The following is a 25,125-nucleotide window of genomic DNA, read 5'->3' as shown; positions in this document are numbered from 1 at the left end:
GCTAGGGATTATTTTTTTAATCATATTAAAAAAAGGACTCTTTCAAAATTTTCTTAAATAGAAGGTCTTAATTGGTAACCCAAAAAATTATCGGGTACCAAAAGTATATAAACTTTTTTATTATTATTATTATTATTTTGAGGGAAGTATTTACTTTTTTTTTAAGATTAGTACAAGTATTATAATAATTATTTTTTAAGTTGAAATATAACAATTAATACATTATGTCAACCTTAAGTTCACAATAAGAAGAAGACAATGCCAACTCAAAGATATAGACATCAACAAAACCCACAATAAAAAAAATCAACAACAAAACTAAAAAAATGTATAAATCCAAGTCTTTTACCATTCTATCCGTCCCATACCTTTAAGAAGTGACGATTTTCCATGAAACTATAAACCCTTTATTATTCAATATTTATTTTATATAAACAAAAATGTATATTTAACGATTTTTTTTTATTTTAATGATTTTTTTTTGCTAATTTTAACATAATATTACAAATATTTAACGGAATATACATTTAAAACCTATTAAGAATAAATATTTATTGACTATATTAATATAAATTCAAATATTATAAAATATTATTATTATAATAATATTTAAAACAAGATTAGGTATTTAATAATTATATTAATATAAATTTAAATGTTATAAAATATTATTATTATAATAATATATAATACACGACTAGATATTTAATAATTATATTAAAATAAATTTAAATTTTATAAAATATTATTATAGTAATATACAATATATAATCCTAATTTTTATAAAATTTTGGTAGAATAAATATTTAGTAATTATATTAATATAAATTTAAATATTATAAAATATCATTTTTATAGATATTTAATAATTATATTAATATAAATTTAAATGTTATAAAATATCATTATTATAATAATATATAATACTCAATCTTAATTTTTATTAAAAATATTATCATTTATATTTAAAAAGAAAATATATTATTTTTTATTACTTAATCTAACTTATATAAATATGTATTCATATTAAATAACAACGAACATTAAATATAAGTGTCATGTGTGTACAAATAATATAACTGTAACTATATAAGAAATTATAATAATACTTCTTTTTTTTCTATCAGTAATAAACAAGCTTCTTATTCAATAATTGAGTTGTGATTTGAATAATATCATGAATGTTTTGTACCTTAATTATGGTAGTCTATGATCTAAAATGTTATCATATTATATTTTTTAAGAAAAAAACTATAAACAATGTTCTGGGTTAATTTTTCTTTTAATATGCTTATGTCATTTTTTAAATATATAATATTGTTTATTTATTTAAAATTTACATAACAATCATAAAAACTTAATAAAAATTATTGTTAAGTTTTCTAAATAAATCTAAGTAAAGTGCATTGCATGTTGCTTGCACCTAGTATATATAAAATCTTAAGTTTTTATTAATTATATATATAAGAAATAATTTATAAATTTTTAGGAAGTGTGTGTAGGAGGAAAGTCTTTTTTACTAGCTAGTACAACTTACTTCTTATATGGGCACAAAGAGATATACTATAGTTTTTTTTAATATGGTGTTCATTGTAATTATAGTGAACTTTCTTTAAGATTTCAAAAATTATAAATAATTTATGGCACTAAAAATAAAATTCAAACAGTTCGTTGGAGGGGTGTTGTTGGAGGGGGTGTTTATTTATTTACAAGACGCTTATCTAGCCAACGTTTAGATCCGACTCTACCCAAACTTTTCTGGTTCACCCCAATATTCCTCACTTGTCCGACTGTTGCTGAGCAGTTTTTGGGTATCAAACAGACTTCCCCAGAAGGTAATTTTAATGTGGCCGATTTCCCCACTTTTGCAATCAGTTTCGCTACAGCACCTGCTGCTCTAGCTAATTGTCCACCATTTCCAAGTGTGATTTCTATGTTATGTATGGTCGTGCCTAAGGGCATATCGGTTGAAGTAGATTCTTCTTTTTGATCAATCAAAACCCCTTCCCAAACTGTACAAGCTTCTTCCAAAGCATACAGTTTTCTGGATGTAGATGGTGATATCTATACAGATAAGTCTTCTATCTATCGTATAATTCTTATATATACGATATAATGAAGTACCACATGAAAAACTTCCATCGAAGAGAAGCAAATGAAAGGCTTTCATAAAAATTCTCGTAGAATCGAGAATGAAGTTTTCATTCTGTACATGCCAGATCATGAATTAATAACTGCATCCAATCTCCAAAAAATCCCAATTGTTTCAAACTTTCTCTTTTTGGAGTGGAATTTTTACGGAATCCCCATGAATAGGATCAAACCTTATTCCATGATATTTCCATGAGAATCCTCTTTCTTATTCTTAAACAAGTCCCCGAGAGGGCTTAGTTAATCCATGATTTATGTTTCATCTTTCGTTTATTTTTCGTTTATTTCGAGAAATATATCGATCAATTCCGATTCTTTATTTTTCTATTGATTTTTTTCCGATCGAGATGTATGGTTCCTGTTGGAAAAATTATATTTTATATATAATAAATAGCCAATTTAGGCTAATGTGTGAATGGAAAATTGATGCCTTAAATGTGGTCCATTGATAGCTGCTAATAAATGCAGATTTGGTCAAGGATGTAATCACCGTAAAAATGGTGAATATTCTGATCGATATCAGAAATTATGGTAAAGATTGTGATTGATCAATATCACTAATTTTGTGGGATTTTTGTAATTCCCTTGTGTTCACACTTGGTATTCCACCCCATATGAAGCCTATAAAAGGAGGCTTCACCTTTCATTCTAGACACACCAACAAAATAGAGTCACTCACAAAAAGCTCTTTTGTCTTCTTCTTCTTTGTTTTTCGTAAGTCTTAAGGTGATAGAGTGAAGGTATTAATCCGAGTTCGCTAGAGTAGTGAAAGTGGTGTATTCCTCTACTCGTTAGTCGTTGTATCCTGGGAAGTGGTTGCTCACGTATCCTCTAACACCAATCAGGTAGAGGGGGCAAATCTGCTTTAAGGAAAGCGTGTTTTACGTGCCTCGGCTTTCTTTTCACTTATCAGTTTTATAATTTATTATTTTGTATTTATTTTTTCTGTTCTTCAATTAAATATATTACTATATATTTTGTTCTTCTCCACTATATTAGTTCTAACAGTTCCATGGGTCTATGTGTCTATATAGATTAGATCCTGTTCATGGATTAACGAAAATGTGCAGCTATATTTGCCTTTGCCATTCTACGAGTCTCTTCCTTTTTGCGTGTAGCATCGCTACTCCCTTTGGCAGCATCCACTAATTCGGAACTTAATTTGAAAACCATATTTCGACCCGGACGTTTTCAGGATGCTCCTAATAACCAACGATTGGCAAGTGCTTTTCCTTGTGTGGATCTTATTTCAATGGGAACCTGATGAGTCGATCTGCCTACACGTCTTGCTTTTACTACTATATTGGGAGTTACTCCACGTATTGCTTGACATAAAATAAATAGTAGATTTGTTTCTGTCTTTTGTTGAATCTTTTTCATGGCTCGATAGATAATTTGATAAGCTAATGATTTTTTTTCTGATGATCTACATCTCAGGGTCAGGCATTGATAAGCACATTGAACTATCCATGTGACTGAGAGCCCTCACAGCCCAGGCACAACGACGCAATTATCAGGGGCGCGCTCTACCACTGAGCTAATAGTCCGTCGTGCGGGCCTCCTGCTGGGCTCACTATGCCAAAAGCTAAAGAAACTCCATCCCTCTCTTTTCTTTTTTACCCCCCACGTCGCAACACGAGAAATCGAGCTTTTCGTGGTTTAAAAATGCCGAATCTTGTCTTAATTATCATTTGTCTGGACTATTTGGAGTAAGCTCCTTGGCTTGGATAAGACATTTAGTTCATGTCGCTATGGATCCAGCGAGAAGTAAAAATAAATCTTTGAATATTTTTTTTTTTTTGAAATCGTGGATAAAATTCGAAATAACTACAACCAACCCCCGTCTGCCGGTAGGTATAAAGTACTTCCCTAACACAGAATTCCCCAAAATTTTAATACAAAAAATATAATCCGTAGGGAGGGCTAACATAGTCTTTTCATAAAAAAGCTGAGGTTTTAGGCTTTCAGATTCTCTTCTCTCGTTCTAGCTTAGCTTTGTCGAACCTGCAAGTTTTGTGACTTGACGAAAACGGAGCCAACAGCAGAGTGAGTGAAGTGTGAAGATGACCACCTCATCATCAATGGCGTTCATTCACAACGTGTGTTCCGCTTCCTTCACACGTGCGTTTCGTACTCGCACCTTAGTAGCCACTACCATTATATCTTCACAAAAGCACAACAACCTCTCCACCGCCACTACCACACCCACTCTCACACTCACGCCATCTTCTTCTTCCTTCTCCTCCTCTCGTATCCAGAACAACGACTCCAAAGTCCTCCTGGGTTTGTCCGAGTCCGACCTTCAACAAGTCGCCCTTGACTTTGGTCAGGTAACAAAAAATATTAGTGATTTTAATAAAAAAAATGAATTAATTGAGTGGATTTAATTGGCTTAAATTTATTTTTATTGTTATCATTGTGTAGCAAGGCTACAGAGGGAAGCAATTGCATCATCTTATTTACCAGAGAAAGATCAGAGAAGTTGAGGAATTTAGTCAGTGTAAGCGGATTTTATTTTATTTTATTTTATCTATTTATTTTGTTTAATTTTGGACCCGTGTGTGAAATTTGGTTCTTTGTGCATATATAAGTGCCTCAGGCATTTAGGAAAGAGCTTCAGGAAGCTGGATGGAGAGTTGGGCGGTCTCCCATTCACAGTTCTGTCACTGCAGCTGATGGAACTATCAAGGTAATGGTTTTAAGACATCAGGGTACACCTTACTAAGACTATAGTAATGGGAAATATTGCTTGAAATGAATGAGAAAGAATAACATAAGGAATTAAATATTGTGGTTTACCTCTTTAGTTTTTCAACTCTAGTTATGTGATGGGGCTCAGCAAAACATATTTTTCTAAGCGTGTAACTAAACGCATGAATGAAAGAGAAAGGAAAATTCCCCTTGTAATCCTTTTCCTTTACGGTTTATTGGGAATAGCAAACGTGGCCCAGATGATATAAGTTGAGAACTTGAGAGAATGTTTTATTGTTGGAGTCAAAGCCAATCTCTGGGATGTGGGAATTACTCCCTTTTATTTATTTTTTAAATGATTTACATATATATATATATTATATATACATATAAATATTTATATGGATGGAATGTTGTTGTCAAGAATATATCGTAATGTTAAAAGGGCATGTAGATTCTTTTAACTTGAATCGTGATTTTTTATTTTTTATGTTTCTGGTTGGCCAATTTAGCTGCTCTGCATAGGCCTAACTTTGGTTAGTCTTTGTTAAAATGTTGTATTAAGGTGCTTGATAAAAGTTATTGATAATAGTCTTTGTTTATGTTTCCACTGATTTTTACAGTTATTGATAAAGTTGGAGGATAACAGGTTGATTGAGACTGTTGGTATACCAGTTGTAGATGAAAAAGGTCCAATGCGGCTTACTGCCTGTGTCTCGTCACAGGTTAATTTTCTGAAATGTTGATCAGAAAGTTCTAGCTTCCGCTCTTTATTTTAATTTGTAATGTTAGTTTTTGTCAAATTGGTGTATTTGAGCAATTGTCTATACAACATTATTAGTCTATCAAATTTAATTTTTTTCAGAACTTATTGCAACTACCTTTTCTTTGATTATTTAGGTGGGCTGCCCTTTGCGCTGCTCATTTTGTGCAACTGGAAAAGGGGGGTTTTCAAGGAATCTTCAGCCACATGAAATTGTTGAACAGGTTTGAGTTTCTTTTTTTGTTATGCCCATTTATTTAAACACCAAGGCGCTTGAGGTTTCCAAGAATTATCTCACTTTGCACAATCTCTTTGAACAAAATGGACACAGTTGATTGAAATTTGTTTAATAATTTCTTTCGATGAATTGAATTCTCTTAATGTATACACATTGACTGTAATATCTGACGTTCACCCAGGTGTTGGCTGTTGAGGAAACCTTCAAGCATAGGGTCACAAATGTAGTGTTCATGGGAATGGGTGAGCCAATGATGAATCTGAAGTCTGTACTTGAAGCACACCGTTGCCTGAATAAGGTGCTATAACAAATTTGCCAGCCATTCACCAGCATAGCCTTTTTTAAAAAAAAATAAAAAGTCTTTCACTCCTCATTTTTGGATTGCTTTACCATTACTTCATATGTGATAACAGCCTAACAAGTTTTTATTCTTCCTTCTCTGTTTTCGTAGACTCATTTTGTTAGTTCATTTTTCTGTAACAGCACCATGTTCAGTGAATTATTGAATATACATTCATGTAGTTAAAACTGTTTCGATAGACTTAGCTGAGTGTATCATGGTATAGCTTATAACTATGGACCTTGCAATCCCACTCCAAATGTCAAACGCAGATATGGATATAAGGTCTTAGAAAAAAATGCCTAATGGATATTTGTCCTTTAACATCAACCAAAAGAAATAGAGCTTCATATCAAGACTAGTGTTTTAGTTTGACCCTTTTTCTGCTCAGGTTTCCTTTTTTAAAATGTTTTTCACATTACAAACGATCATATTTAGTGGATTTATTTGTGATTGGACTTTGTTTCTTTAGGATATACAAATTGGTCAAAGAATGATTACAATTTCGACTGTGGGGGTTCCAAACACTATTAAAAGGCTGGCTTCTCACAAACTTCAGTCCACATTGGCAGTCAGGTACGTTTTCTTATTTTACTTATTAGTAAAAATAAAGTAAAAAGAGGAGAGAGAGAGAGAGAGAGAGAGAATATTTAGTTACATGATTAAACGACAAAATAATAGGAAAAATCATAAATTTCTCAACCATGTTTCATTCCTTCGTACGTGTACCTTTCTTGTTAAACATGACCATTCTGTGCATCAGCCTGCATGCTCCTAATCAGAAACTCAGGGAAACAATTGTGCCTAGTGCAAAATCCTACCCTTTGAATGCAATTATGAATGATTGCAAGAATTACTTCCTTGAAACCAATCGAAGGGTGTCTTTTGAGTATGCACTTTTAGGTACTGTAAAACTCTATTCATTCCTTCCATACTTGTCTTCTTGCTTGAGTGTGACAATGGTAATGATGCAAGTTTTTTTGTTGCATATTCTGCAGCTGGAGTGAATGATGCTGTAGAGCACGCAATAGAACTTGCAGAGCTGCTCCAGGAGTGGGGACGTATTTATCATGTGAATCTGATACCTTTCAACCCAATAGAGGGATCGGAATTTAAGCGGCCAAGCAAGAGACAAGTAATTGATTACTATTTGTTTTTTCTTTTTCATTGTCAACTAGAGTGGTTTATCATCTTCGTCAAGTTTTGCGTTGTATTAATGTTTTTGACCTTGATTTTATCTAATAAATCTGTAGGTCTCAGCATTTGCAGCTGCTCTGGAATCCCGTAAGATAACTGTTAGTACACGCCAAACAAGGGGCCTAGAGGCAAATGCAGCTTGTGGGCAGCTGAGGAACAAGTTTCAAAAGAACCCTCTGGTCCTTGACTCGGACAGTGTACAGACTGAATCAGATGTTGCAGTTGCTTGTTGATCTCAAAATCTTCATGGGCAAGTTTTCTCTTCGAACCCATGTACAGATGTCCTCACATCTTCGTCTCAAAGAAGCTTGATGGAAATGGTGGACGAGATTCAGCATGGTATACTCCTCTACTCGGGGAAAAATCCCTAGTCTGACTCTAAAGTTCTAACTCCTTCACATAGTTTGGAGGGAGAACTGGAAAATGAAAGTGCTCTTTTGCTGATGCAAAGTACGACCAACTGTTGTCGCCTTGTTGGCCTCCGGGAAACACGAGAGAATTTAGTCAGTTTTGCTTTAAATTTATATATAAACATATGGGATTTGCTATCCTTGAATGGATTTGTATAATGATCTTAAGGGGTTTTTCCCTCATTTAGCGTGATAGACTTTTATCATAATAAAAATACATCTTCACAACTGTCATTTTAAGAATATTTGCGACATAAATACCATATATTGTCTGTCTGGTTTATACAGTTACGTACTTACTTTTTTTTTCCGACGATAAAATTGCCGAACATTAAGTTTTTGTTACATCCGTCATTACCAAATTCGTTAAGTATTAACATAGTTGTTGTGACGACACTTGTCTCATTACCATTTCACCACTTCATAATGTTTTTTTTTTAATTATTAATTTATTTTAAAAATAGATGTAAAAAATAAAAAAACTAATCAATTAAAAAAAATTTAAAAACCTTCCCTTTTTTTTTTTCTCTCTCCCCATCTCTTTCTTTTTTATTTCTCTCTCCTTCTATTCTTCCCCCCTTTGTGATGTCTGCAGATCACCTAAACCTAAAAGCTTAAACCCCACAAATTTCCTCTCTTTCAATCGTGACAACCCCGACCCCCTTTCTTTGATTTACACTTCACCTCTGGCATCTCAACCTCCTGCATGCTCATCCATGGTAGATCCACGACGGTGGGGCTGGGCTTCAGAGAAGACCATGATGGGCTGGGTTTCAGGGACAGCGATGGTTGGGCTACAATGGCGAGGCGAGGCTGGGCTTCAAGGACAACAACAGTGGGGCTAGGCTGGGGTTCAAGGATGACAATCGGTAGATGATTGTTACTGAAATTACTTGTTGGTTATTTTCTTCAGATTGAACGTATCTATTGGATAAAAAATAGGTAGATGATTGTTGTTGATGAAGATGATGGTTGCTATTATCTAGTAATGGGAATTAACGTGATGAAGGAGAGAAAAAAAGGAAAGAATAAAGTTTAGTTATTGTTTTTAATTAATTAGATTTTTGTATTTTTTTTAAAACAATAATTAGATTTTTGTTTTAGTTTTTATTTTTATTGATTAATTGATTTTAATTAATAAGATTTTATTTTTTCTTATTCTTTTATCAATTAATAAGTGTATGTTTTTTAAATATAAGTTGGACCACTAATATGTTGACACATGACATTTTTGTCCGTGAGTACTATATTTAACGGAGATGTAGTGACGGATGTAACAAAAATATATTGTTCGGTATTTTTGCCCTAAAAAAAGATTAGATATATAAGTGTATAAATACGAAAACATAAGATATTTATGTTGCAAATAACCACCCGTCATTTTACAGCTGATTTGAACTACTTTTCATAACTAGTTTGTACGTTTTTTAAAAACTTTTTTTCACAAGTAAAAGTTAAAACCACGGTTAGTATACTTAATCAATGAATAAGTTACAATTCTTAATTTTATCTTTGGTAATAAAATTGAGCTAACTAAACACTTAACCATAATAGTTGATCTTTAATTCGATGTGAGAATATTTTAAAAATATGACTTTTATACCATCAATGTGCAAAAATATGAGAATTATACTTTTTTTAATTTGTATAGAAAAATTTATTAAATAAAAAATTAAACTATGATAAACATAATTAGTCACTAACTAAAATATAAAAATGTTATATTTTTATTATAATTATGTTTTATTTGATTTTGAAGGTTATTTTATTCATTTTTTTATTTTTTCCTTCATTTTTTACTTATTTTATCAGTTATTTTTTCTTTCTTTTTTTCCAAACTTATTTTTTCTTCCATTTTTTCATTTTTCTTTTTTTTTTCTACCAATTTTTTCATTCATCTTTTTTTTTCTTTCCATTTTTATTTTTTTCTTTCATTTTTTTTGTTTTGTTTTTTTATTCATATTTTTTCAGTTTTCTTTTTTCCTTCTATTTTTTCTTCATTTTTGTATTTATTATTTTCTCCTTCCATTTTTTTTTCTTTTTTCCTTCTATTTTTTCTTCATTTTTGTATTTATTATTTTTTCTTCACACATATGAACTTTTTTTATTTATTTTTCTTCTTCCATTTTTTTTTCATTTTTTTCTACCAATTTTTTCATTCATATATTTTTTCTTTTCATTTTTCTATTATTTTTCTTTTTCTTATTTTTATTTTTATTTATTCATCTGTTTTTTTTCCTCATCATTTCTTTTGTTTTTTTTCTTCATATTTTTTTAGTTTTCTTTCCTAAGTTTTTTTTTCCTTATTTTTTCTTCATTTTTTTTGTACGTATTCTTTTCTCATTTCATTTTATTTATTTTTTTCCTTTTTTCACACATATCTTAACATTATATAATTATTTTAATATTTTTTATTTATAATCTTTTATTATTGTAATTTTTTTATAGCTTTCTCCACTATATGTAAAAAAAAATCAAATCAATTTTTTCAGCATTTTATTTTTACTGTAACCCTTATAGGAATACCAAAATTTAGAAAGAAAACTAATAAAAATATGAGAACATGAATGAGTAACCAGTTACCCTAATGAGAACATTCAAATCTAGAAAAAAAAATTATATGAAGAAGACGAGAGAGAAGGGAAAGGGGGTGGATTTGATTTTTTTAATCTATCTTCAGATCTGTGGTAACTAGTTACTTTTCCGTTCTTTGTGTGTATATTTTTTGGGGTAACTGGTTACCTTCATGTTATTTGTGTGTATATTTCTGGGGGTAATTGTTTACCTTCATGTTCTGATTTGTATGTGTATTTCTGGGTTCTTTATGGTAACTGGTTGCTTATGTTATTAAAATCATAGTTACTTCTTTGTCCTTTTTTACTGAATTGTTCTTCATCTTTTTCCTTCAAATTTTATGTTTCTTTTCATATTTAATATGAGTAACCTGTCACCCCTCTTATGGTAACTGGTACCCCTCTTATGGCAGAAAGTTACTCCTCTCAGGATAATTGGTTACCCCTCTTAGTACATGTTATTTAACCTAGCTCTAGGATTTTTTTTTTTTACATAACTGTCAAAAATCAATCAAGTAACTGGTTAACTTACCCAGGATTTAAAAAAAAAACGTACAATAAAAAAAAAGGAAAAAAATGTTTATAATAAATGAAAAATAATTTAAAACACAATTCATATTAAAAAAAAGAAAAATTTAATATAAAATTAGTAATATAAAAAAATAAGCTAAAAAATAATAATCAAATAACAAACATATCCTTCCAAATTAATAAAACTTGATTAAGAGTAAAACTATGGCATAAACCAACTTTTATACAAAAATATGAGAAAATAAACTCATAAAAAAGTGAAATTTCTTTAAAAAAAAACCATATTTTTGCACATTCTATTAAAAATCTCATATAAAATGTAATTTCCTCCCAATAAGAAATTGAGATATTTCCATGAAACACCTCATTATATTAAAAATCTTTTATACGGTAAAGCGATATTTTTTTCTTTCATTTTTACGTTTTTATTATTATTCTTTCAGTTTTACAATTCACTTTCATGTATGCAGCTCTCGACATCGTGCTCAACCATGGCTACGAGGAATACCTTACTGTGAAAACCCATTCGCGTACTCATCAGAAGACCCAGAAGTTGTCGAACATGTCATCCTAACATCGGTGATCGACCAAACCACAATCTCCATTGTATGGACTTGGACCCCATAATCTTGCTTGTTGTCGACTTGAATGGAACCAGAGCCGGAAAAGAAGATCTTGGGCTATCCGATGGCAACGCTCCATGAATTGAAGAAGACGATCCTTGTGTTCTCTTCACCTGGAAGCTTCCTTATTGTCAGAAAACGAAGAAGAATCGACCAGTTGCGGAAACCCTGTCGGAGATAGGTCCTCAACTCATCGGGCTCCGTCGACAACTTTGCGAGACTCGTCGGCAACTTGTTGAGCTTCATCGCTTTGCAACAACTTCTGAACTAGCATGGTGATGGTCGGAGTAGAGGTGAAGATGCTTAGCTATGACGACGACCATGATGATGTGTAGCTATGGCAATGGTCATCTATTGGAACGACTCATTTCACTGCATATATTCTCTAGTGTGTGAAGCTGAAGATGAGGATGGTTTGGCTTTGGTTTAGAAACAAAACCATGTTGCTTTTAAAAGGGTTGTGTGTGGGTTTTTTTTTTTTTTTTTTTGGTGAGTTCTCCAACAAATGGGTATGTACAGTTATGTTATCTTATGACTGCACGAGCTAGAAGTGTCAGTGTTTTGGTGTCTTGCGCCATGAGTTCTTTGACTGGAAATATTGTATGTTGCTTGGTAGATGAACATGCTATAGCTTTGAAGTTACGTGAATCCAAAATTTTGTTGATTATATATATATAAATATAAATATATACAATATGAAAGTCATGAGCTCTAGACTTTTTTTTTTTGTCTTTTTCTTTGATGAGATATTATTATTATTATTTATTTGTATAAGATATTGTAGAATCTATTTTAGTAAGACCGTGTATGATATTTATCATAAGTGGTATTTTTAATTTATGGTAATATGTATTTCATTACATACATTGTTTCATAAATTATCTAAATATGTACAAAAAAAAATGTTGTTTTGATGTTATTTTTTAATTTATGTTGGCAACACACACATATTCATAAAAACTACACACATATATATCACGATGATAGGATTTGACATATAAAAACTATATTTCAATTAGTCATGCATGAACATGGAGTTAGTGTCTTTCGACAACTCCATAAAATTTAAGCATGAACACTTCTAATACACTTGACATCACACCATCTTAAAAATGTGAGGAAGCCATGACCAAGAGCTAAACTCTTGTACGTATTTGATCTATGTAATATTAGTAGATAATGATCTCCACTACACAAGAAAGCACACAAAGTAAACTCAAAATGGAATAATATATTATTGCATGTTAAAGAGCACAATTATAAAAATTTATAATCTAAACAATTGTTAGTTCTAAGTAGTAGATTTATGTAAAGTTATTTTCATGTTGTTTAAGTTTATATATAGTTGTCATGTTGTTGTATTGATGTCTAATTATTGTTTACTTATTTTTTGATATATTTTGATTTAAAAAAAAAACATATTAGTATGCAAAGTGTTGACTTCTAGTTGTTGTCCAATTGTTGTTTATTAGTTGTTTTTTAATGTGTTAGTATGCAGTGAGTTACTGTTTAGTTGTTTTCCAATTTTTTTTTTCTTTTTTAGTTTATTTTAGATATATGTTTAGTTGTTTTGATAATTATTTTGAGTTTATTTTTTACACATTTAGAAATGCAGGAAAAGTTGTTGTGAGGTTGCTTTTTTGTTGTTTTTTAGTTTATTTTGAGTTAATGCAATGAATTGATGTCTGATTGTGTTTTTTAACACTGTATTGTTGTGAGGTTGTTGTCGTGTTGCATTTAAGTTACTTTTTTGATATTGTATTACACTAGGGCTGAGCATAAAATCCGAAAAACAAAAAAATCCGTGTACACCGACCTACCGAACACTGAAAAAACCAAAACCGTTTAAACCGAAAAAACCGCCGACGGTGCAAACCACCACTGTTCGGTCGGTTTTGAAATTTTGGGTGAACCGACCAATAAAACCGAAACCGATCGAACATAATAAAATAATAATATAATATTATATAATTATTAATTATTAAAATTTGTACTTTTAATTATGGACTTTTAATTATGTTTCAAACTTTAAAATTTGTAAATGTAATTATGTTCTATATATTTATGTTTTAAAAATGCACAAAAATGAATTCCAACAATCCAAAATTTTTAATTTTTTAACTAAAACTTTCAAAAAAAAAGAAAAACAATAATCAATTCGGTTTGGTCGGTTTAACCGACCAAACCGCGGTCCAAAACGGTCGGTTTTTGGATTGCACCAATCTGGACCGAAAATCGAATTCTGGATTTTTTGTTGTGAAAAAACCGCCTAAATCGACCGATGCTTACTCCTATATTACACTAAGTTGTTTTTTTAAAATGTAAGAATTAATTTTTTGATGTTGTGTTTTTGTTTTTTTTGTAGTTGCATTGTGTTGTTGTGAGGTTGTTGTCATGTTACTTTCTTGTTGTTTTTTTAACGTTATGTTTTGTGGGTTGATGTTTAGTATAAATCGTATTTTTGTAATTTTGAAACATTAAAATCGTATTTTTGAAAACTTAAATTAGTAAAAATATATATAAAAAAAATAAGGACGGTAGGTATTTTGAAAAATCCCTAAGAAATTGGAAAAATTACATACATCCCCGTATATCTCAAAAAAATTTAAAATATACAGTGCATGTCAAATATACGGTTTAACTTTTAATATTGGATGTTTTAAGACATGTATCCATATAAATATGCATACTATAGTGCTCCAAGTATAATATCATCTATATGACTATATCCTTACCCATTTATGAGTGAATATATAGCTAGTTATAGCCTATAGGGATTAAAATTAAATTCTTTAAATAATACTAAAACACAAATAATTATTGAAATAATAATAATAAGTTGTTACAAATTAGTAATATTGTTCCAGGAATACTATTGGAATGATAAATAATTATTAAAATTATAAAACTAGTTTGGTAAATTTTTATTATAATTATGTTAAGTAAATTTATAAATTATTTATGCAAATATTAGTTACAAAAATATATTTTTATTTGTAAATTAGTTATGTAAACTTTTGTTACAGAAATCATTTTTTTATATGAATTAATTTGTAAATGTTGTTTACAAATTTGTAAAAGTTGTTTACTTATTGCAATAGTTTTGTTACTACTTATTACAATTTTGTAATTGATTTGTTTACTTTTTAATGATTTTTAGTTACTGTCGGTAACAATTTTGTTATTGATTGTAATAGTTTTGTTACTACCTGTTACAATCTTGTAACTTATATTTTTACTTTGTAACTATAGCATTTGTTAAAAATTTAGTTGTTCTTTCATCTAGCATTTTTGTTGTTGTAAATTTTAGTTACAAAAATTGAATAATTTAGCTATAAAATTAATTATGTAAATCATTGTTACAAACATGTTAACAAAAGAAAAGAGTGTGTTTCTATGTGGGCTTGAGTGACGTATTTAACAATAGATCATTATTGGTTGGTATTATAATTGGGTGCCGATTTGTAATTAGTTTCACTTGGCACTTTTTTTTGTTAACTTACAGTATATATGCAAATTTCCCCTAAGAAATTCGTGCAAATTAGATTATGTACCCATTTTAAATAATACACTTTAATTTTTACCTACTATTTTTAATTTTTATTTTAGTACCCAAATTTTCAATTGATATACCTATTATACCCCTTCAATTACATGTTTTTTTTTCTCCTTAAACACACTACAATTAGAATGTATTTCCAATTTAACTATAATATGACATATATAATACACATTACAGCTACACTTAGAATCATGTGCTCAAATAAGGGTAATTTGGGAAATCTCATGATAATAATGAGTAAAGTTCAACTAAATATATTTAGTGTCTAATTTTAGTTAACTACTCTTAAAAATGGTTAGTTCCCAACTTTTTCCAAGAAATTCCCCAAATCTGATTGGGCCTAGATGGGCCCATATAGAACGTGGTAAGTTAGCCCAATACTAGGAAACCCTGAGTTTAGGGTTAGAATATATCAGAATAAAAAAAAGAGCGACGTCAGCTTCATATTTATTCAGATCTAAGTAAAATATAGCGCTTCTCTCAGGCTTTACGAAGCTCAAACACTCGTTGGCGTACGCCACACAGGTAATATTTCAACTCTTTTTCTGTATATTGTTTTTTTTGATCTCCCTGCTTCGGACGAAAATTCCCGTTTGGTTACTGAGAAAATTGCAGGAAAAGAACAAATCGAAAAAAAAGATCTAGTTCTTGGAATTTTCACCGACTGTCCAACATAGGTCTTTGATCCCGAAAATTACATTTTTATTTTAAAGATTCTTAACAAGAAACGATTTTCACCATTTTTTTTTTATCTGTATGGTTGCCAAGAAGACGTTGAAAGATAAATAAACGGGTTTTTATTTGGTTTTAAAATCATGTTCAAAACCGAGCAGATATGATGAAAAATGTTCTTACTTGTTTTAAGTACACTTTTTTTAAAGAATAAACATGCATTTAGTGTTCTCGAGTTGATTACGAGTTCTTTTAAGAGTATTTATAGGAAATGTTAATCGTACGTTTCAGGCAGTAGGATGAGGAGGTATAGTCCACAGTATTATAGTCCTCCAAGGAGAGAGTCGAGAGATTATGGTGGTGGTCGAGGAAGAAGCCCCCCAAGAAGGGGTTATGGTGGTGGCGGTGGCGGAGGAGGTGGTGGTGGTGGTGGTGGTTATGGAAGGCGCAAGGAACAGAATGGAAGCCTTTTAGTCCGCAATATTCCTCTTGATTGCAGGTTTTTGTCCATACTATTATTACTATACAATTTGCTATTATATAATCTAGACTGTGTATTATTTTGTTATTATTATTAGTATTATTTTTTTTATGTTAATTGTTAAAAGGTTTTATGACAATTTTAATGCCTTTCTGCAGACCAGAAGAATTACGGGCACCATTTGAGAGATTTGGAGTTGTTAGGGACGTCTATATCCCTAAGGACTATTACACAGGGTGAGTCTGCATAAATTGCCAACACATTGTGATTGCTGTGGCTAGATTTGCTTTCTATTTCTATGCTGCCTTGATTGTACAATTGTTACTAAAGTTGTAGCTAAAGAGTTGAGATTCTGCACTAGTGCATATGGGAGGCTTCTTAACCAGATTGCATGCTAGGTTTTAATCTTCTCAGGGCTTGTAGATAAGTTATATAAGCACGTGAACTTCCTTGAAGTTAACTGCAATGAGTAGTTTATATCTTTTTTTTCCTTTTCTTTTTTCTTTTTTGCGTAGCCTTAGGACTCAAGTTCTTGGGATTGATAAGACAAATATATTGAACTGTTAGTCGTTGCAGATGCGCATCACATTCGCCTACTACCTAGGGATTGCGACAGTAGGGCATTTCCTTTTAAATTGTCTAAACTACTCATAAAGGCTTTATCTTCTTCTTTTATAGTGGATTTCTGAACTGGTTTGTCAGGGGTGTGTTGGTTTGAACTTTGAAGTTAAAACAAGCCCAAGCCCTACATTTGATGAAGGCCTTCTGTTTATCTTTGCCTAACATAGTGGTATATGAAGCGTGTTAGTAATGTTCAAATGAAGCATGTTCCATTTACGAAGAGATATTTTTTAAGTACACTATCATTAGAAGTTTGATGAGGAAGAAGGTTGATACTTGGCAATTTGAAGCCTACATGTGAAGAATTTTTAGTTTCGGGACACGTTGGTTTCAAGTGCTTCTTATAATTACAAGATTTTGAAGACTTTCCAAGTCATTTGGATCTTTTGAAGTTACCTTTCATACTTGACTGTAAAGAAAAGGTCAGCTACTAAGCCTCAATATACCTGCTTTGAATAAATACAGTATCCACTTATGTGGATTATCTTCAAGGCTAATGTGAGATGTGTAAGACTGTAAGGTAAAACCATAATGACAATGTGGGTAAAATTGTATGCCGAATTTTGGTCATTCACTGTTAGTATCTACTAATTTTGTGCCTTACTTTGAATGAAGTTTGGTCTTTCTTGCTGCAGGGAACCTCGAGGATTTGCGTTTGTCCAGTTTGTGGATTCTTACGAGGCTTCAGAGGCCCAGTACCACATGAATGGGAAAATTTTTGCTGGAAGGGAGATATCAGTTGTTGTAGCTGCAGAGACCAGGAAAAGACCAGAGGAGATGCGTCAGAGAACTAGGGTTAGGTAGTTTGTTCTCTTTTTTTCTAAGAAGATACATGTGAAAAAAAAAAGCATATTTGTTTTGTTTTTCTTTCTATCTTTTGAATTCTAAACATTTTGTCTCTTTCAGCCGAGGGCCACCATCAAGTTATGGGGAAAGGCGTTCTTCTTATTACGGTGAGTGTTTACTTCATATTCTTGTACAATCCTTCATGTAGTGTTAAATTTTTGTATGTTCTCTTGATTTTAATCCATTACCCATATGGTAGGTGCTACTACCATTTGTGGATGTCAAAATTACTGCTTTTATTATTGTTCACAAAATGCTTGAATAACAACCTTTTTTTTGCATCTCAAAGTACCATGGTTATTTATAAATCTTTACCACTTTGTTTTTTATAAATATATTTTTAATGCTTTTTGAGTTAGCCATGTTAAAGTCTCTTCTTTTTTTATGCTCACCTCAGGGCGTTCTCGATCTCGTTCTGTATCCCGCTCGCGTTCTCCTCCTCGCTATCCATCAGGCTCTAGAAGTCGATATCGCTCAAGGTAAGCTGTCCTTGGTGCACGTGTCACCTTCTGTCGGTACTGAATTGTGAACTCAATTGGTTTTAATTAAACCCTGCCAGGTCCCGCTCTCCTGCTCCAAAGCGCCGGGCTGACTACTCTGTTTCCCCAACTAGAAGAGATGCCGAGCACCCACGATCACCGAGAGGTCCTCCCCGGGAGCGAGATGGTGATAGCAGTCGCAGATCATATTCTCCTGGTTATGACAGTGCTGCTGAGAAAAATCAAACTAATGATGGGTAAGGATTGGGTTATAATAGGAGTACCCTTCTATTCATTTCAACCTTTTTAGTTAAGCAATGAGTCTCAGTGCTTGTTATACTTCATACTTGAGTAATATGATTCATGTTTATTTGTGCTTCTTATCATGTTTATAATTGCATGCTCTTACATCGGACATATGTTCAGGAAATCTGCATACGAAGCCGAGGAACCGCAACAAGGTCAGTGGAGGTCGCCTGGTAGAACATCTATATCACCTCCTGGATCCAGGCGTAGTCGATAAATGGGGTGCAGAAACTTCATTTGGTTGTTAATGTTGGCCAAATGATCAATCTTTAGGTTAAAACATTTTCTTTTGTGAAATGCATCTTGGAAAAGTACCTCTGGTGAAATTTGCTAATTATCTTTCTGGAAGAAGACAAATATATCATATATAATATCCTCTGCGGTTGTGAGAAATTTTATTAGTTATTAGAAGTGGCTTTGCTTGTTTGTTGTAATGAATGTTCTCACCTTGACATTTTACTTGAATGTATTTTCAATTAAACTTCCTATTTTATGTCAAGGCACCTTCAAATTACGCCTGGGAAATTTTTTGAATGAGATAACATACCAGGTTGGCAGAGATGGCAAAAGGAAAAATAATTGCCATAAAACACGGTTCCTTTCTTTTAAATTCAATCGAGGACCCTTTTCTAGGATTTCGGTTGTTCTAGTGAAACACTAGAAAATAAATCAATTGAGGTTGACAAAGAAGCTTAAAATTCGAAATTGAAAGCTAATATTTCGACTGTTGCTACTTTACAAACGCTGTAAGCGTTAAAAATAAAATGGAAATTATGAAATAAAAAGACAGGGTAAGCTTTGAATTGTTAGTATTCAAAGATCTCGGGACCACATAATATAATCAAATTATTTCAATATGTTTTGTACTCTTTTATTTAGAAAGCTATCCCTCTTGAATGCTGAATTTTTATGATCAGGGTTTATAAGTATTTATTTATCTTTTCGTTGAAATATTCTTGAAATAATGAGTGAGAATATTTCTACAAATTAAAAATTTGGAAGCCGAAAGGTTGGGTTGCTCTTTTCCATGGCGAAGAAGAAGAAGCCAATTCGTAGGCTTGAAATTCATATTGATGAACGAACTGAGCTGTTGTCTCCTGAGGTACAAGCGCAGGATGTTCATTGTTCTGAGGGAGACAGATTCGTAGGGCTGGATCTTGACAATCTTTTGGATCTAGAAGTGCTTGGGTTTGGAGATTTGCAATTTGCTGATACGGGTCGGCCGAGTGTGAATACCCTGGGTTCTGAGGTTAATGGCGATGGAACGGGTATGGGTTTGAGAAGTGCGTTTTGGGTGGATAAGGTTGACGAAGGGGATAAGGTCACAGAAGGGGACTTTCAGTCAGTGGCTCAGCATCAATGGCAACAATTTCGGTCGAGTAAGCTCTCTTTTTTTGATCCGAAACTCGAATTTACTGAACCTTTGTTTAGAAATGGGCAGAAGCTTGCTAAGGTTGATATTGAAGAGGTTAAAATTCAGTCTGCAAATTGGAGTTCAGCAGTTATATGCATGGTGCTTGGAGCAAACCCTCCAATGGCAGTGTTTGAAGGGTTCCTTAAAAGAGTTTGGGGCCATCTAAGGATTGCTCAAATTTCTAGAATGACGATGGGGCTAACTTTGGTTAAATTTAATGATGAAACAACAAGAGATCACGTTTTAGAGAATGGTGTGCTTCAATTTGACAGGAAACCTGTTATCATTAGGCCGTGGACAGCTGATCTTAGTGCTATTCGCCTCATCCATTCTGTCCCGTTATGGATTCGTCTACATGACCTTGGACTTCAGTATTGGGGTAGCAAGTGTATTAGTGCTTTGGTGAGCACTATTGGCAAACTGCTTCTTGTAGATAAGTTTACTAAGGAGCGTTCACGAATTCAGTTTGCCAGGGTTCTAGTGGAGATGGAGATTACTGATAATCCTCCTCGAAGTTTTCAGTTTATCAATGAGAATGGCCAGATTATGGAACAAGGAATAGAATATGAGTGGCTGCCTACTAAATGTAAGGGCTGTTCTGGGTTTGGGCATTCTATGGTAGACTTTCGTAAGGAGCATAAAACTCAATGGGTGAAAAGAGAAACTGTTCCTAAACCTGAAGTTCTAGCTGAGAAGTCAAAAGATTCAGAGGGGCTTAATGAAGAGATACCAGAGGAGCGAGTTGGAGCTTCTGATGTAGTGAAGAATTCATGTCAGAAATCTAAAGAGGTTCAGCTTTCAGGGCAAGATAAGTCTGGTCAGTTAAAGGATCTAAATAAGGATGAGGAATGGCAAACTCCTAGACGTGTAGCTACACAGATTAGGCAGGGTCTTACTACTGGTGGTAACACTCTCCCGGCTGTTCAAGTTCAAAAGCAGATTAATCAATTTGTTGTTCTTCAGGAGCAAAAGAAGGGTGGCAAAGACGGACATCTTAGAGCTAGTTCATCCAATGGATAAGTGTAATCTACTGAGTTGGAACTTAAGGGGGCTGAACAGTGCTAATAAACATATTTCAGTCCTAGATGTATGTATAGGAATAAGATTGGAGTTGGTGGTTTGTTAGAAACTAAAATGAGGGGGAATAAAATTGTTGAGTTCATGGAACATAAATTTCCTAATTGGGAGTTTTACTCTAGTCCGACTATTGAGGGTAGGCTCTTAATCATTTGGAGGAAAGGTTTTGTGCGAGTGACTATATTGGAGGAGTCTCATCAGTTTGTCCACTGTATGATTAACTTGGTAGGCCAGAGGGGTATTATTTATGTAACTTTTGTCTATGGATACAATGTATTAGAGAGCAGAAGAAGCTTGTGGCAAGATCTAACCCGGATTTCTTTGACTGTGAAAGCTTGGATAGTGTTAGGGGACTTTAATGCCCCTTTTTCTGGTTTTGATAGATCTGGTGGTAAACCCATTTCTGGTATAGAGTTGACAGACCCTTTATGTTGGCTAGCTGATGCCAAAGTTGAGGCTCTTAAAAGCATTGGTTCTTATTTTACTTGGACAAATAACCAAGAAGGCTCAGCTAGGATTTACTCAAAGATTGATCATGTTTTCATGAATGAGAATTGGCTGGACCTATTTCCTCAATCTTTGGCTGTTTTTAGTTGGGAGGTAGTCTCGGATCACTGCTCCTGTGTAGTTTCTAATATTCCCATGGAGGCAATGGTAATTAAACTTTTCAGATTTTATAATTTTTGGACTGGCCATTCAGACTTTAAACATGTCGTTTTGAGCAGTTGGAGGGCTCCTCTTAAAGCTTCTAGTCTAAAGAGCGATCTATCTTAGGCTTATGAGGCTGAAGCATAGACTTAAGAAATTTAACAGAGATTCTATAGGAGATATTGGTCTCAACTATCAGTCAGCTAAGGTGGCTTACCAGGATGCTCAACTTCAAGCCCAAGTTTATCCTCATGATTTCAGATTGCAAGAGGAAGTTAAGGAGAGGGCTACTGAGTTTCATTTACAGGAGCACATGTACCATAGCTTTCTTGCTCAACGCAACAAGATTACTTGGATTAGGAAGGGGGATATGAATACTTCATATTTTCATGCCTGTTTAAAGAAACGTAGAGCAAAGAACAGTATTGTTACATATATTATAGATCAAGGATTAGTGATAGATGATTTTAAGGAGGTGGTAGGCCATTTTGCTGACCATTTTAAGAGCTATCTTGGCAGTCCCATTTCAGCTACTGATAAAATAGACCTGCAGAGTATGGAAATGGGGTCTAAGCTTTCCTTAGATCAACAACTCTTTCTCTTAAAACCCTTTTCCAGCAAGGAAATTAAAGCTGCATTTTTTGGAATTCCTAGGACTAAGTCCCCCGGACCAGATGGGTTTGGCTCAGGATTTTTTAAAGAGCTTTGGCAGGATATCGGGCAGGATGTTTGTTCAGCGATTATTCATGGTTTTACAACAGGTCAATTTCCTTCTGAACTTCATGAGACTACTCTTTCCTTGGTGCCTAAAGTTCCTAATCCAACTCGGGCTATAGACTACAGACCTATTGCTTGCTATTCTACGTTGTATAAATGCATGGCTAAGTTGTTGTGTTCCCGATTGGCTGTGGTTCTTCCTGTCCTTATCCAGTCTAATCAGGGTGTGTTTGTTAGGGGTAGGTCGATTGCTCATAATATCATGATATTTCAGGACCTCATCAAGAACTATGGAAGGGCTGTAACCTCTCCTCATTGTGCTATCAAAATAGATCTTAGTAAGGCTTTCAACACAGTTGACTGGTAGTTTCTTGAAGACCTTTTGAGGGCCTTTTGCTTCCCTATGAAGTTTATTGGCTGGATAATGACTTGTGTGAGAAATACATCCTACTCTTTATTGTTAAATGGTAGAGTGCAAGGTAGATTTAAGGGTGAAAAGGGGTTGCGTCAAGGGGATCCTATGTCTCCCCTTCTCTTTGTGCTCATTATGGAATATATGACCAGAAGTCTTCAATTGGCTGCTCGGAATTCTTCATTTCGTTATCACCCTATGTGTAAGAGTCTTAAGCTCCTTAACTTGTGTTTTGCTGATGACCTGATTTTGTTTTGTAAGGGATCCCTCTCGGCAGTGAGCATTTTTAAGGAAGCCCTTGGGAAGTTTAGTGAGGCTACTGGTTTATCAATCAATGCCAGTAAGTCTCATATCTATTTTAGTGGAGTTAATGCAGCTGAGAGAAGGGTGATTGCTCAGGCAATTCAACTTCCTGAGGGGACCTTTCCTCTTCGGTACCTTGGGGTTCCTATGAGACCAACCAAATGGAAACACGAGGACTGTGAGATTATTGTGCATAGAATCAGGTTGAAGTTGTTAACTTGGTCTAGTAGGCATTTGTCCTATGCAGGCCGATTACTCCTTATTCATTCTGTTCTATTTGGCCTCAGAAATTACTAGATGAGTGTGTTTATTTTGCCTCAGAGTATTGTCAAGGAGGTCGAGAAATTATGCAGATTGTTTCTGTGGGGAGCTTCAGGGAAGTGCAGTAAACTTCATCTAGCTTCTTGGCATCAGGTTTGCCTCCCTAAGGCTTATGGAGGGCTCGGGTTCAGGGATGGGGCTAGCTGGAACATAGCTCTTCTAGCCAAATACGTTTGGGCTATTTCAGAAAAACAGGACCTCCTTTGGGTCAAATGGATCAAGGTTATATATCTGAAGGGAGTTAATTTTTGGAATTGTGTTATGAAACAGGACAGCAGCTGGTATTGGCGGAAACTTTGCCACTTAAGGAGTAAGTTCAGCAAGAGAGAGGTGCTTGCAGCTGGAATCTCAGGGAAGTTCAAGCCTTCCAAATTATATAACAGTACAATAAATCAACAGCTTGTGGAGTATAAGAATGCAATTTGGGGTAGAACAATCCTTCCTAAGCACAGGTTCTTGCTTTGGCAGGTGGTCAATTCTTACCTTCTGACTAAAGACAATTTAGCTAGATTCAATATTCAGTTGAATAGATTAACTTGTCCAGTTTGTGAATACCATTTGGAGAGTCACAATCATCTCTTTTTTGATTGCTGCCATTCTAAGAGGATTATGTCTTTCATTTTTGCTTGGCTTGGGTTTCAAGCTTGGTCTAGTAACTATAATGATTGGGTAGTTCGGCTCAATATTGGGCAGAGTGGCATCATGGATTCTATTCTGAACTTGGTGTTAGCTGCAGTGATTTATAGCATCTGGCGGAATAGAAATAAGTGTATTTTTTATGGTTATTCTTTGACAGCTAGTTGTATAGCAAAGGAAGTTATTACCTTAGTTAAGTATAGGTTATACATTGTTCATAACAGGAAGATTTCTCCTCAACATAAGCTCTTTATAAGGAAACTTCAATGTAACTAGTGTGAGTTTTGGGGCTATTTGTAGTCGTGTTCTTGGTTATGTTGGTTGGGTGTCTTGCCCTTGGTTGTAATGTTTTGTTTGTTCAATGAAGTTTTTTCCTTCTTGATAAAAAAAAAAAAATTTCTACAAATTTATTAAACACCAAAATTTCATCATTGTCCAATGAATGCTAGAAAATGTAGTATGTTACTAATTCTATTATTAAAAATAGAAACTTCCAAAATCGAAATTTGTCTAGTGTTTTTTTTTGTTGCTAAATCTGAAAATTGTAAAAGAAATAAATGGGCGTGATTTCCTACCATAATAGAAAATTTTAAAATATTGTTATTTCAATTAAAAATAAAATCTAAAATTATTAGCTTTAAAATTTGAGAAATCACGGTATGTACGGTTTTTTCCAATTTTTTTTTCCACTTTTATGTTTTTTATTTTGTTTGCAATTGTGTATTTTGTTTTTTTACATATAAAATGTACTTTTATTTATTCATTTCTACGTTCTTTGTCTTCTCTTTTCTTCTTCTTTATCGCTCTTCAATATTTATTTTTTTCTCTTCTCTTCTCTTCTACCGGTTTATCTTCTCTTTGTTTCACTTTCTTTTCTTTTTTTCTAGTTTCTCGTCCTTCTCTTCGTCTCTAGCATTTTGATGATTTTGAGTTTCTTTCATTTCTTATTTTATTTATTTGCCCTTTTGTTTAAGGAGTACAAACTTGCACCATTTATTTTTTAGTACAAAATTAACCATTAGTAAATAACTCTTTTAACCTTTATAATTTATTATTTAAATAAGAGATATTTACACTTAGAGTACCAAAACTTTTATTTTTTTACACTGAAGT

General features: G+C 33.0%; 4 protein-coding genes across 4 annotated transcripts; all 4 read left to right on the top strand.

The window, feature by feature from the left end:
* The first annotated feature begins 4,069 nt into the window (after window positions 1-4,069).
* LOC133798412 (uncharacterized) lies at window positions 4,070-8,018 on the top strand. Its single transcript, XM_062236685.1, has 10 exons — window positions 4,070-4,481; window positions 4,576-4,651; window positions 4,743-4,840; window positions 5,466-5,567; window positions 5,743-5,829; window positions 6,025-6,141; window positions 6,656-6,759; window positions 6,947-7,086; window positions 7,182-7,318; window positions 7,437-8,018. The coding sequence occupies exons 1-10, from the start codon at window positions 4,215-4,217 to the stop codon at window positions 7,611-7,613; spliced, it is 1,305 nt and encodes a 434-aa protein (XP_062092669.1). The 5' UTR covers window positions 4,070-4,214; the 3' UTR covers window positions 7,614-8,018.
* Window positions 8,019-15,486: 7,468 nt separating this feature from the next.
* LOC133798411 (serine/arginine-rich SC35-like splicing factor SCL30) lies at window positions 15,487-18,977 on the top strand. Its single transcript, XM_062236684.1, has 8 exons — window positions 15,487-15,604; window positions 16,043-16,250; window positions 16,391-16,468; window positions 17,489-17,653; window positions 17,760-17,806; window positions 18,097-18,178; window positions 18,259-18,435; window positions 18,605-18,977. The coding sequence occupies exons 2-8, from the start codon at window positions 16,051-16,053 to the stop codon at window positions 18,699-18,701; spliced, it is 846 nt and encodes a 281-aa protein (XP_062092668.1). The 5' UTR covers window positions 15,487-15,604; window positions 16,043-16,050; the 3' UTR covers window positions 18,702-18,977.
* A 3,787-nt stretch (window positions 18,978-22,764) lies between these two features.
* On the top strand, window positions 22,765-23,352 carry LOC133796018 (uncharacterized mitochondrial protein AtMg01250-like). Its single transcript, XM_062233501.1, has one exon. The coding sequence runs from the start codon at window positions 22,765-22,767 to the stop codon at window positions 23,350-23,352; it is 588 nt and encodes a 195-aa protein (XP_062089485.1).
* LOC133796017 (uncharacterized) lies at window positions 23,353-24,288 on the top strand. Its single transcript, XM_062233500.1, has one exon. It carries the CDS (start codon window positions 23,353-23,355, stop codon window positions 24,286-24,288), a length of 936 nt encoding a protein of 311 aa, XP_062089484.1.
* The last annotated feature ends 837 nt before the right edge of the window (window positions 24,289-25,125 follow it).

This window comes from Humulus lupulus, chromosome 8 (genome assembly GCF_963169125.1).
Source record: "Humulus lupulus chromosome 8, drHumLupu1.1, whole genome shotgun sequence".
Classification (NCBI taxonomy): Eukaryota; Viridiplantae; Streptophyta; class Magnoliopsida; order Rosales; family Cannabaceae; genus Humulus; species Humulus lupulus.
Note: the sequence above shows the minus strand (reverse complement) of the source record. Positions and strands in the feature narration are given on the sequence as shown.

Bases quoted from the DNA above. Each gene is read 5' to 3' on its own strand.
- LOC133796018 (XM_062233501.1), top strand. From the start codon at position 22,765: ATGACTTGTGTGAGAAATACATCCTACTCTTTATTGTTAAATGGTAGA.
- LOC133798412 (XM_062236685.1), top strand. From the start codon at position 4,215: ATGACCACCTCATCATCAATGGCGTTCATTCACAACGTGTGTTCCGCT. The intron at 4,482-4,575 runs GTAACAAAAAAT...ATCATTGTGTAG, and splicing joins TCGCCCTTGACTTTGGTCAG to CAAGGCTACAGAGGGAAGCA. The intron at 4,652-4,742 runs GTAAGCGGATTT...TGCATATATAAG, and splicing joins AGTTGAGGAATTTAGTCAGT to TGCCTCAGGCATTTAGGAAA.
- LOC133798411 (XM_062236684.1), top strand. From the start codon at position 16,051: ATGAGGAGGTATAGTCCACAGTATTATAGTCCTCCAAGGAGAGAGTCG. The intron at 18,179-18,258 runs GTAAGCTGTCCT...AAACCCTGCCAG, and splicing joins AGAAGTCGATATCGCTCAAG to GTCCCGCTCTCCTGCTCCAA. The intron at 18,436-18,604 runs GTAAGGATTGGG...ACATATGTTCAG, and splicing joins AAAAATCAAACTAATGATGG to GAAATCTGCATACGAAGCCG.
- LOC133796017 (XM_062233500.1), top strand. From the start codon at position 23,353: ATGAGTGTGTTTATTTTGCCTCAGAGTATTGTCAAGGAGGTCGAGAAA.